Source organism: Arachis duranensis, chromosome 10 (genome assembly GCF_000817695.3).
Source record: "Arachis duranensis cultivar V14167 chromosome 10, aradu.V14167.gnm2.J7QH, whole genome shotgun sequence".
Taxonomy (NCBI): Eukaryota; Viridiplantae; Streptophyta; class Magnoliopsida; order Fabales; family Fabaceae; genus Arachis; species Arachis duranensis.
In genome coordinates, this window is record NC_029781.3 from 17,827,574 (window position 1) to 17,841,428 (window position 13,855).

A 13,855-nucleotide genomic window follows, 5' to 3' on the forward strand; every position below is an offset into this window, starting at 1 on the left:
ATCAGAAAGAACATAAGATTCATTCAAAGATGGAACACTCATAAAGCCATCATCTCTTTGAAAATTGACCCTTATAACATCTTGCATATAAACAGTTTGTACCTCAGGTGTGTAGCAAGTTGACACACTCAAAGGGAACACCGCAAGTGGATAACAAAGAGTTTCCTGGCTAACAGTGTGTTGTAAGTTATATTGGGAAATGACTATATCGTCACGAGTTGAATTAACAAAAGAGGAAGGAGGAGGACCAGTGGTTCGTTTTTATTAGGAGGACCATGTGGTTTGATTGCGATGAGTGAAATGCTTGGGAGACATGAGAATTCTTTAGTGGTCATACAGCTATCCTTAACCTTTATCACAATAAATATATCTTCCCCAACATACAATAACTTCATCCAACTACCATGAGCAAGCCCGTAACACCCCCACCAAGTTATGAAATCCATTAATAATATACCCAGTAGAGAAACATCTGCCCAATGATAGCTCAATTTGATTGTCGTTAGCGTCTATAACAATCAGTCTATCACGAAAGAGATGGTTATATTTTCTATAGAACAAGGATGGTAACTCATGGGTAACCTGTAAATACATAATATAATAATAATGAGTGTCATAGTAATTAAGAAACCAAAGCAAAGCACAATATATGAAATTTGGGAAGGGTAACTATATTTGGGGTCTGAATGAAACAACTTACAGCAACAGGGTCTACATGAAGATAGAATATGCGATCATTGTCAAAATCCGACGGAATGAGCCTGTTTCTCCCCATGTTTGGATGTCTTGAATGGATAGAAATGTATAGAAAGATTGGTATGGTTCAGAAGTATGTTATTCAATCGTTAAACAAATTGAAGGAGATAGTGCCAGGGCTAAAATAAACCCAGGGGAAGTGATAAACACAGGTGAATGAAAATGAATATTGCCATTGAAAATATGAATGTCAGTACATGTAAAGAGGATAGGAAAGTGGTGTGAAACAGTGAGAACAAATGTACTTGTAGTGGGGTTTATAGAAAGGGAGAACACTGGTAAAAATGACACCTATGCATGAGAGGGTAAAGAAGGAAAGCTTTGGCTATACGGGTACAAAAAAATTTAAATATGTAGACTATTAAAAAATTGTGCCGAGTAAAACTCATTCAGGTTGAATGGTGTTTTGCTGTATCAAAATTTAAATATTAATATTTGAATATCAAAAACGGAGAAAAAGTACACACGGATGTGCCATTCTAGCATGTTGCGTAATAATAAATTTTAGTTTTGTTGTGGGTGCTTTTATTCATGAGGATTCATCCTGTAATTTATGCACCTCATTGAATGGTGAACTAATTGGCATCTTAAAGAGATGATAGTCTCGGAAAAAACATGCTTTGTGAATACATTATAAATTAAATATTCCAACATAAATGTCTTATGATTTTGAAACCACCAAAAGATGCATAAGTATACTACGCATGCATTAGAATGGTCTCATTCTTTGTCCTAACACAAGGAAATCAACATAATAGTAATTAAGTGATATTTAGAAGGGGTGACCATATTAAATACTAAGATAGCATTAAAAGCAACATCATAGTAAGCAGGTGCATATCATGGATACTGCTCCTGCCGCACATACAGGGTAGTAAGCATCAGACAAACATAACAACATGCATGGTTTGACTGTATAGGCATACATTCTTTGGAAAACACAGGTAAAGGGAAACTTATAAAATTTCCTAAGTTTAGGACAACACATAAGGCCTTAACTGAAAGTAGCATTAACAGTACGAAACATAGTGTGATCCTATAGGTTTATCATTAATCTGTGCATAATTTCTCTTGTAGGCTTTGGATGCACTAATTTTGATGGGGTTTATCAACACCAGCAACCTGGCCATTTTCAATTTCCTACACTTTGTGGATGATCCTTCGGTAGAATCCGGATAGAGATCAATAAGCTGTTTTGTCCATCCGCCACCAACAATGTTTCTCTTTAGAGTTGAATAACCCTTATTAGTGTCGCCGACCAAACTCTCAACAGAAGGTGAACATGTGTCCTGAAATTTGAAGCCACTTATAAAAATAGATTTTCGTTAGATTTAGTAAAATAATATGTGAGCTGTTTAGAATGACGGTAACCTTAGGTGTTGCATGCTGAGTAGTTCTGAGTTCTCTAATGCCAGATTTTGCTGAATCATGGAGATTGCATAAGTTCAATTGAAAACTAACTTCATTCAAATGAAATAATTCAATGCAATTGACACCTAATATATATCATGCTTCTGAATAAATTTTGATATGACAGACATGTCTCCGTAAAGCTTCATGACAATTATCTTGCACGGTTGGAATGAATTAAGATCTTCCATCTTCACGGAGACTTTGAAGAGAAATCTTTTCCCCCTAAAGGAATTAAGCTCTGTCGGGTATTCCTCATTGGTGCCACCCTAGAGTTAGGATGGAAAATTTGAAATGATGTGCTGAGTAATGAAGTTCAGATTAACATAAAACGATAGCAATGAATCATCTTATGTGCATCTATAGTATCTATAGTATATGCATATAGTATACAATACCCTGGTCAGTTGTGCAAGTCTGAGATCAGAAGCTGAGATCCCAAGAAATTTGGAAGCTTCTTTGTCATACAGCATAAATGCAGCTGAATCAATGTCATCAACAACCTTAATATTAATGCTATACCTGTTTAAAAAAAATACGTTAGAAAGGATGAATGTAAATTTAGGCATGCTTGTTTAGTAAAATTTTTAACAAAAGGTTTTGATGCATACTGTGGAGTGTGAATGGTGGAATACGTGTCGCATTTGGCACAGTATTATGAGTTGTCATCCTCATTCAGAGAATGGAAACAATGTTTGCAGCTTTTGTACCACCATCCGTTCTTAGGATCGATTGCAACAACAGTTCCAATTATAACAAAGCTCCCATTCTTAAAAGTAATAACTCATAAGTTCTATGAATTTGCCGAAACAAAAAATAATCATGTTATTTAATGACTAACCTCAATTCATTCTTTGAGCTCAAAAATGGATTTATATATTGAGTTATTAATGAGATCTTCCTCAATGGAGTATACAGGTTCAGTCGCTATTTGGGAGAGTTGATTTGGAGGTGGAACACCGGACATGATGACACTGGTAGTATTTTAAATATACATACACGTCATTCGTTTGATGAAGCTGATGAAACAGTTATTTAACGAAATAACAGGATGAAATGTAGTACCTTTTATGAAAATCCTTTACCGCCTGAAAGTTTGCATTGATGTAAAGAATTGAATTATGGGTGGTATTTGATATCCCCATTGTACCTGCCACAAACATAGTATTCCCTCAATTCAGTACATGAGCAATGAGATGTCGATGACTTACAATTCCAAGAACACATGGGTGACAAACCTTTAAATAGATTGAACTTAGCGAATTATACAATTAGGATATACTCAAACGTCAGCTGCTCTTCAATATGTTTGACCAACTTAGTTGCGAACTCCTCCCAAAGTGTATAGCGAATTTTTCCTTTTTCCCTGGTTTAAATAGTGTAAGTCGTATACCTTTAAAAAAACTTCCTAATAACATGAGTCTAGTCTATGATAGAAATTGGAATAGATATTAGATGGGATCAACTTTAGCCCTAACTGCATGTCATCGAGCTCCAAAACGATGTAGTTGCTCTTCTTTCCATTTTTAGTAAATTCAATTATGTCACCCTTGGCCGTCAGAAGACCAATGACATCTGAAAAGTAAAAGTGATTACATTTGCCCATCAGATTATTTGACATCATTAACAATGATTTATAAATAGAATATCTTAGCAATTACATGTTACCTATAAGATGTGATTGAGCATTGGTGTGGTTGAGTATGACTTCGTTGGGAACAAATCGGAAGACATTCTCAGGAAAGGATGAATCATCAACCAATCAAAGTTGAGTATCCCTCTTAAAGTAAATCCTGCTAGCATGATTAGTGGCCTTGTATTTTTTATCATTAACGGCAACTGAAAAGTTGTAGATGGTATATATTTTTCCCTCCACCAACTCAGCCTCAAACAGCCTCTGCTGTGGATTCCTAATGGAACATTGGATACGATCTCCCTTTATGCAAATCATAACGGTACATGACGCATATGAACGTACAATTCACGTGGTAATTCATTAAGTCAGCTAATTTTTACATAGCCCTGGTCTGCTGATAAAACCAACACATAAAGAAATAAAACTAAAAAGCTACATTATGTTAGCTAGCTCACCAGCTGATCCATTGCCACAAACTCCAAAGTTGGTCTTACGTATTTCTACTCGGACAATGACCAGATTTTCAATACCCTCAGCTTGATCCTATAGATCAAATTGTCATTAAATGCATCAATATCCTTCAAGTAGTTGTAGGTGCTTGCCATTTCAAAACAATACATGTTTTTAGTTGCAACAAATTCTAGTTTAGGTGTCAAGCAAGAGATGTTGGACTACCTGGTCTTGGTGATGTATTTATAACCACTTGTGGCGCTTGGATATGAAAGGGATGAATGAGGTTGTTGTCATGAGGTCGAGACAACATTAGAAACTCTAAGTGCCCAAAAAATGGTTGCTACACTTCAGAGAGCTGTTCTGAATGTATACACGTAGTAGCATGATGTGATAATTTCATAACTTAACTATTTGTTATTGATTAACATAAGTTAATGTTAATTAGTATGACTCATACGACCTGGTGATATCAAGTATAACATTTCCAATAAAATAAAAAATGAGCGCGATATACAAAATATATGAGCAATAAGTAAATTAAAATTAAATTAAATGAGATAACAACAAAAGGAACGTATTTCTTGTAATAATTACCCAGTATTATTGAAGATTAAATAAATTAAGAATAAAGATTATATATATATATATATATAACATAAATAAAAATAAAAATATAAAATAAAAAGACCTATAACAACTACAAATAAACACATAAATATAAGAATGTAGATTTGTAGAATGATCATAAAAAAGATGTGATTATCAAGAATGGCAGGCATAAGTTGCCAAAAAAGGTTACGTTTATCTTTACCTTTAATAACAAAAAATATATTATTATGTATCTTATAATTATAACTTTTTAGTTCTAGAAACCATTAAAAAAGAGAACATATGAAAAAAAATATATGAGCAATAAATGATCGACAATTAAATTAAATGAAATACTAACAAAACACAAATATCACTTATAATAATTTCTTAGTATTATTGAAGATTCAAGAGTTAAAGAATAAAGGTCTCACATATATATATCAATCAAGTATAAAATAATTAAATAAATAACTAAATAAATAAGGGTGTATACTTGTACAATAGAACATAGCATAAGATTGGTTCACCATGAATGGCATGTGCACACGCATAGGATATGCATGGTTACACTTGTCTAGGTGTGTCTTGTTATATTCATATGCTTCTATTGCCAAAAAGGTTAATCCTATCTTTACTTTTAATAACAAGCGATACCATAACATACAATTAGATGTTCTTATGAGGCATCATGTGACTCATAATAATTCATCACTTAAAACAAAAAAGAGAGATAATAGTATAAAAATATATGCATAGACCATGGGACACCAATTAACATAAGTTCATTTTGAATGGCATCTTGAGGCGAACGGAGCATTAAAGGCTACCCCTATGTATCTATCTATCTATAGTTATATCTACATGCATATAATTCCAAAAACGTTTGGCGTGTCTTTACTTTTGAAAGAATGAGAATATACGAATAGGGTAACCTCTGTCCGAAGAACCCTAAATCATTATTTGTGTTGTGCACAGGGGGAATTGCTAACGACCGTAACAAAACAATCACCTATGGATGTAACAAACTATAACATTGGAGTTATTTTTGACAGGTAGCATAATTGAATTGCTTAAAACTGCATATTCGATTCAGAGGTTAACCGAGTTTCAATCGGGATTTAACTGACTTAATCAAATATAAAATAAGTTTTTCAAAAATTTACTATATAATTTAGATAAACTCGACTCTGGTCGATTCATTCTCATTAGATTTATCCCAAAGAAAATTAAAACAGTAGTTTTGTTTTAGTTTCTACCAAGTCAAATGTTGCTGGTTGAATAAATCAAAATGTATTTATGCTAAAATTTTTCACATTCCATTTCTTATTAATTTTCAGAAACATTTTTCCACAGTTAAAGATTGCTTCTGCAGGAAAAAGAATAATTAGGTACATTTGTTAAAAATTAAGCACACATAGAAATACAAAATAATGTAAGAGTTAAAATAAATATGAAACTTTTGTCATTTTATTTGGGAGCAACAAAGATGATGTGTTGCTGGTACCCCATAGTTTGTTACACATTATTGTTCGACTAAATGATGGAGGAAAAAAAGCAACTACCCCAATTTTAGCACACAAAAAAACCAGAATGCGAGAAATTGAGTATTAAAATTACAATAAAAAAATCAGCATCCAGATTCAACAACTTAGAATTAGATCAGGGCACCATCAACAATTTAGAATGAGAGAAAACATCAATCAGCAACTCACAAATCAAGATAAATAAAATAAACTTAAAAATTAGTAATAAAATGTCGAAGTCGTGTTTACTGACAGCGAGGGAGGAAATAAGGCGCCGGCGAGGTGAATACTCCACAACATAATTGAGAGAAATGTAGAGAAAGGAGTGTGTTGGGGTACAAAGCGCTGGAAGGCGGTGACGCTGTGCACAGAGCTCGCGACGGCGAGAAAATGATGACCAACCAAGAACCCCTCGTGATGGCAAAAGGAGTCCTCCGATCAAGTGGTTCACGACGAGGAGAAGAACGTCAATGGGAGAGACGTTTGGTTCGGCACAATACCCTGCAGCTGTTATGTTGTCGGCTGCGACGGTACTGTCGACCGAGGAGATAACTACGGTGATGGTGGGGGCTGGTAGTTTTGATGATGACATGGGCTCGGTAATGAGGTTTTGCATTAAATCTGATTTGGGGAGTGGGTTAGGGTTAGAGGATGGTGGACCATTTTTTTCATTAAACAATTAAAAAAAGGGAAAATTCTTTAAGAAAGACCGATCGGTTCAACTCGTATTGCAGTCTTTGACGGGCTCGATCAAGAAGTCACCAAGGGTTTCTCACACCCTTTTTGTTTCAACCCACTCAGTATAGTGATTGGCACTTATTTAATTGCTTGAACCGATTGAACCGATTAGTATAAAAAAACATGTACTCACGTTAATTGTGAATATTTATTAAAACATTGCTTTCTTCAAAACCATCAATTTATGTTAATATTGAATCCCTAAGGAAATAATGGCTGTTTTAAGAGGTCAAAAAGCCAGGAACATTAAAATTTGAGTATGTCTTCTTCAAATGAATGTGGGACTTATAAGAATACTTAATTCTCTATTAGCACATATGGCTATATACTTAATTGTACATGGTATGCATGAAATATGTTATAAAAAAATGCACGCCAAGTTGTAATCCATGAAGGTTGCAACCATTCTTTCAAGCATTAAAAATCCAACTTCATTAATATTATATTTGGGATCAGTACAATTAATTCCATAACATATAACACTAACATATTAAAAAGCTAACAAAATACATTAAAAGTCAGACCCATTGTTTAGTCATCAGACATAATTAAGTGATTTGGTCTTTATAGACGTAATATAGTGACAAAGATGGTGGTTTCATCATTAGTGGGCATTGAAAATCTGACAACACTTCCACACTTTAGTCCATGGTCAATAGAAAATCTTCTCCATCCCCTTGTAAGGAAGGCTTCTGATGACCTCAGACTCTGCCAGCGAAGCTTCATTAGCATAGGTGGGTTGCGGAGCTCCATAACATGAACAAAATCGAGTCTCGAAGGAAATGCTTGCGACGAAAAAGCAGAAGGAAGAAGCTGCCAAATGAATTTATCAGGTTGTTGAACCCTTCAGTGCAACTAAATAGTTTTTAATAAAGTTAAACATGCACAACATGGTATATAAATTTGAAAGAACATACCATAGAGTAGTGAGTTGACTGATACTTGGATATCATCCTAACCACAGAATAATACTCTAGTCATAGAGGAAAGTACGGTGGCAGGACGACGTGGCTATTATGAGGTGGTGGTGGTTGTGTGGGGCTGCAGCTATTGGGAGACATTGTATTATGATTGGTAACAACATTAGGGCTAGTGTTTGAATGGTGAATAGTCTGCTCTAGCGGGGCAGATATGTTACCAGTTGGTGGAAATGTTAGACTGAGCGAGGAAAGAACACCAGAAAAAGATAGTAACTGTGGTATTGGAATAGATTGCTCCTGTTCGATATGCTTGTTAGGGGAGGGCATGACTTTACTTGAATAAGGTTCAAGACCGGCAAAAGCAGTGGGAGCAACGCAAGTCAATGTGTTGACAATAGATTGTGGAAGAATATGATGCTGGTTAATTGTGTCAGCCGAATTTGGATTAAAGGGAGTAGAATTATCTTGTTGATGCAGGATTTCAGGAATTGCTACAAATTCAACTTGGTCAACGACGGGACTTTCATCACATATGTCATCAGATATGTTGATTACTTCGTCAATAGGAATGGATGGCTTGACCTCAACAGTGAGCTTCAGTGGTAGGGAACACAGCTCCTTAGACCACAAGTAATGGTCCTTGACATTAATGACCAGGAACTTGTCTCGACCAACATAATATACACTCAACCAACCTCCTTCTTTCAAGCCATAAAGTGTAGCAAGATTATTATAGCCATGAACAACTATACCCGTTCAGTGACACTTGTCAATAACCACATCAACCTCATTACCAGCAAAATTACAAAATGTCGTGGAATTTGGGATGACATCTTTGAATCTCTGAAAGAATGTGTATGGAAGTTTACCCATCCCCTTCAAGATAAAAATCATCATAAGTCAAATGTATAGTAGACTATCATCTGACATAAAGAGAGATTATCGGACATTGCTAGAAAAAAATAGCACATGGTTTGGATAAAATGCTTACCAAATCTGGGTTTATGTCCATGTAAAAGTATCGCCCTTGATAGTAAGAGTTCAAGCTATCCATTTGACATGAACAACAATATATAGCCTGATGACAAAACAAAGTTGATGTTAAATGATGGTAGGCAGTAACAGTTCTAATGAATTTGATCACAACACATATATGATGGTCATGAAACTTCAAAATATATGTGGACTGTAATTAAAAAAATAAGATCAAGGGCATGACTTACCTGAGGGAGAGAACTTGAAGAACAACAGTGGGTTACTGGGTTTGAAGGAAGCAAATGTTTAAAATGGTGGTCTTGGAAATGAAGGGTTGGAAAGATAGTTGGATGTGAGGGTATATGCACACAGCTGAGCATATCTTATAGCTACCTCTGATCATGATTATGGTACGGATACACTTTTAATATAATGTAATAGTTATAGTTGTTGTCATAAGATAGATATCATCACAATTACATTAAATTACATAATGCATTTATATAAGTCTCAATAAAATTATATGACCGACATAGTTTTAACCATTGTTCTGAAAACCGAACCGGATCGGCCGGTTCAACCGGATTAACCGGGAACCGGTCATCTAACCGGTTCGGTTGAGGTGTAAAACCGTCTGGCAGAAAATCGGTCGAACCGGCGGTTAACCGGTGAATCGTTTGAACCGAACGGTTTTTTCGGTTTTCTATTTAAAAAAAAAGAAAAAAATAAAAAATATATAAATCCTTTACCCTTCCCCGTTTTCTCTGTCTCACTCACGCACAAGACCCACCCCCCCTCCTCACTCTCTCCACTCCACGGAACCCTAGCCCCCTTTTCTTTCGCCCTCCCAGCCAACAGCAGCAGAAGCCACCGTCCAATGCCCAACGCCGTCGTCGCCGACGAACTCGTATCCTCAGCCAACGTCCAGCCTCGTCGTCGCCGATCCTCTTCTCCTGGATCCCATGCATCTCCTCGCGTCGCTAGGTCTCATCGCGGAACGGATAGAGGGTGCTGTCGCCACTGGGTGGAACTGACCGTGGTGGCATCAAGAATCGTCGCCTGTGGAAGGTGAAGGTATACTCGTCGCTGTCATCGTTTCTCTTCCCCTCGCTGTCGTCTCTCTGTCGCTGTCGAGCCCTCTCTCTGTCTTCGTCGTCGTTGGCCACCCTGAAATCGTGTCTCCGTCGATCCCCTTCTCTCGCGCGTCAAGCTTGTCTTCAATCCCTCTGTGCTTGAGCTCACTTCCCCTCTTCCATCGCCATCACTTGGATTCCCCCTTCGCTGCCGATCTTCAATTTAATTTTGCTTGTTTTTGTAATTCATTTGGGTTCTGATTTCTGATTCTAAGTTTACTGATTTCTTCTTAGCTTGAGTTTATGAATTTCTGAGTTTGTAAGTAGATTCCTGCCCTGCTTCAATTTTCAATTTTGGGAGTTAATTGCTATTTTTTTGGATTTGATCATGTTGATTGTTGCTTGTTTGTCTGGGTTAATTGTTGTGCTTCATTGTTGTCTTCTGCATTTAATTTCTGTTGATTGTTGCTGTCTTTTGCTTTTTAGCTTTTAATTTTGTTAATTAAATGAATTAATCAAGTTTTTTTTATTCTGTTTTTGTTCTGTTTTTAATTTGTTATTACAATTGGATTTCATAATTTGATTGTTTGATTTAATAATATTTTTATAATTTTGTCTGTTTGTTCAAATTATGATTATGTATGTTCAAAATTTAAATTATGATTATGTTTGCAAATTCAATGGTTAGTGGTTATTACTGTGTTTTAAATTCAATTGTTTGTTATTTTTTATTATTAGGTTATAGATTGAAATTTTTCAGTATGTGAAACAAAAAATAATTAAAATAAATATAAAACAATCAATTAATGAAGTCACCATCCAGTGCAATGTTAATCTGTGCTATTTATAATAATTAGATTATCTGATTTCAAATTTGAAAAGACAACACCAATACTACGATGATGATGTCAGAGGATTTGTTAGTCCCAATACAAACCGACTCATAAAGGAAATACATTTAATCTGGCTTGAAGACTCGGATAATAACCTACTCAATAAATCACATACTGGTGAGAGTAGTATGCCTTTATGTAGTTGTACATCCTTTATATATGGATATACATGATGATATATGATGATGTATGATATATATGATATGATATGATCATATGATACATGAATACATGATATGATATATGATATATGATATGATATACCATCAATCAATTGTTAATGAGTGATATGATAAAACACGCGTTGATTGAAAGAATAGAAGACCTGGGTGGATGCCACGTAGCAGAGTCCACTACCAAAGAAACATTGTTTTCAAGGATTGTTACAGGATTAGCCAATTTTAACGTTTTAGTTTTAGATTTAGAATTTAGAATTTAAATTAAAATTTTATAATTTAAGAATTATAATTTAAAATAAACAAAATAGTTTTAAAAAATTGACTGATATTGAAGATTAATTCTATGAAAAAGATGTATTTGTGTGAAGAAAATGAAAAATAATGTATATAATCTATCTTAAAAAATTAATAAAAATAAAATGACATGTTTTTTAAAAAATATTTAATTATCTATAAAAATAAATATTTATCTCTTCATCATAACATGCACTTATATTTACCTAACATTACTCTGACAATAATGCTACAAAACAAGCACGTTAGGTCATTAAGTCTCTCTTTGACAATGATCGATTTATTAGAAAGGGCTATGTAAAGTTAAACTAATGTTTCACATAATTTATTCATTGTTAAATAAATGGTTCAAAATTTACTACTAATTATTAGTTATTACATTGTTTCAGCTTTAAATTTTATCACAGGAATTATAATCGATACACACTCCAAAATTGTTGTGGAAAATGATGAATCAAACACTATCTGAATTCTGAAGAGTTTATATAATATATAGTTATTTTAGAGTGGTGATTATGAGTTTATGACACTTGCTGCAATTTCTTCCTTGTTTACAATGGTGATAATTTGAGATGTTAGCTACTTCTTACTTGGATATAATATAATAGTAATGACTAATGAAGATATATACATAGAATTACTCTCTAAGTTTGATTTGGTTAAAATCTTAGCCATATAGTGACTGTATTGATCCCTAAATGATATGTGGAAGAAAGCAAATTACATCTTTCCCATTGCTTTATAAAGTAGGTCCTTCTATAGTCCTACCAAGTACCACTAGATGCTTAATTGGCTGTAGGTGCATAATGTCTGGTAAATTTTGAGAATGTTAATTTTGATAGTGATTTTATAGAATTTAAAAAAATCTAAAAAGTTTTAGATTGTTCTATAAAGTTTTGGAAGATCCTAAAATATTTTGGAAGATTATAAAGCATTTTAAAAAATATGTGAATATATGTAAGATCAGCTATGCTATATGCACACCATTTTTAGCCACTATTTTTAGTTATCGTATTTGTATATGTATGCAATACAAAATTCAAAAATTAAAAATCAAAACCCCACTCTCAGCCTCACTCTCACTCTTTACACGCGCTGAAACCACCATTCCTTTTTCTCCTTCCCTCACTCTCACTCTCTCACGCAACTCCATCTTTATTCTCACTCTCAAGCGCGATTCTCCTTTCCTCTCTATCCAGTAGTAGGATTTTTCTTCCCCCTCTCTCCAGCAGCACGATTCTCCTTCGCTTTCTTTCAGGCGCGGTTGCGATTCTCCTTCCTCTGTTTTAGGTGTTGTGTTCTCTGTCTCAGGCGTAGTGCCCTCTGTCTCAAGTGCGAACTTCTTTAACTACGTTTTTCTTATTTGATTCTACAAGGTAAGTTTCTATTCCTTATACTTCTATCATCTTCTTCAACGATATTTTTCTTGTTCGTTTTAAGCTTCTATTAGCTTCTTCGACTGCATTTTTTACTGTATTTTCTTTCTTCATTTTGAGCTTCTATAAATCAATTTGTGTTGTGCATATTTTGTACTCTCAAACAAATTTATACTCAAATTTTTTAAGTTAGAGTTTTGAACTGAAGTCTCAGTATGCTAATTTTAACAATTGATTGATAGTATAGTTGTTTTGTTTATAATTTTATTGAGTAGCTTGATTTATTGGGTAGTTTGATTATTATCTAAAGTATGTTTGATTATAATCTAAGTTTAATTAATTGAATTCATATTTTATACTTATATAAGTAAAAATATGGACCCTTTGATTTTGAAAAAGAACTACAATCGCCTTGGCTTTTCTATTGGACAAAGGATATCATTTCTGACTAATTAACATTAGAAAGAAAAAGTCCATTGGTACTTACATTGTTCATTTTCTAAAATTTTATTTTCTATCTATAATAAATGAATTTCACTAAATACACATATTATAGGGGCTGGTTACGTCAAAGGATGAGCAAACTGTGCCTAACGGCCAGTTCGACCAAAAAAAAATGTTGTGAAAGAGGCTGTAAGCAAAGTGGAAAGAGAAAAGTAGTAGACAATCCTAACAAGGACAAAAAAGAACTATAAAATCAAAGAGATAAAAGAATCAAGAAGCAAACACAAATTCCAATGAAAATTAAGTTAGTTTGATATTCTTTGTGTTTGAAGTAGCAAATAATAGTAATTTGTTTAATCAGTTTGATTATACTCAAGTTTAGTGCTATATTTGACTATTGGGTTTGATTATACATGTTTATTGAGTTTGATTATACATGAATATTGAATTTGATTATCCTTCCCATAGTACAATTTAAATCTTGATGAAATATAAACAGCAAATATGTTTTCAGTTTGATTACATCCTTGATTTTTTTTGCATTATCCACAGCTGGAATGAAAAGAAAACATGCTCACCATCAGTAACTAACTT

The 13,855-nt window shown here is 34.1% G+C and overlaps 1 protein-coding gene across 1 annotated transcript; it reads right to left on the reverse strand.

The window, feature by feature from the left end:
* Positions 1-1,753: 1,753 nt before the first annotated feature.
* Positions 1,754-2,266, reverse strand: LOC127742857 (uncharacterized). The gene is made up of 3 exons (XM_052255582.1): positions 2,251-2,266; positions 2,128-2,216; positions 1,754-2,045 (listed from the first exon to the last, which is right to left on the reverse strand). Exons 1-3 carry the CDS (start codon positions 2,264-2,266, stop codon positions 1,767-1,769), a joined length of 384 nt encoding a protein of 127 aa, XP_052111542.1. The 3' UTR covers positions 1,754-1,766.
* Positions 2,267-13,855: the final 11,589 nt, after the last annotated feature.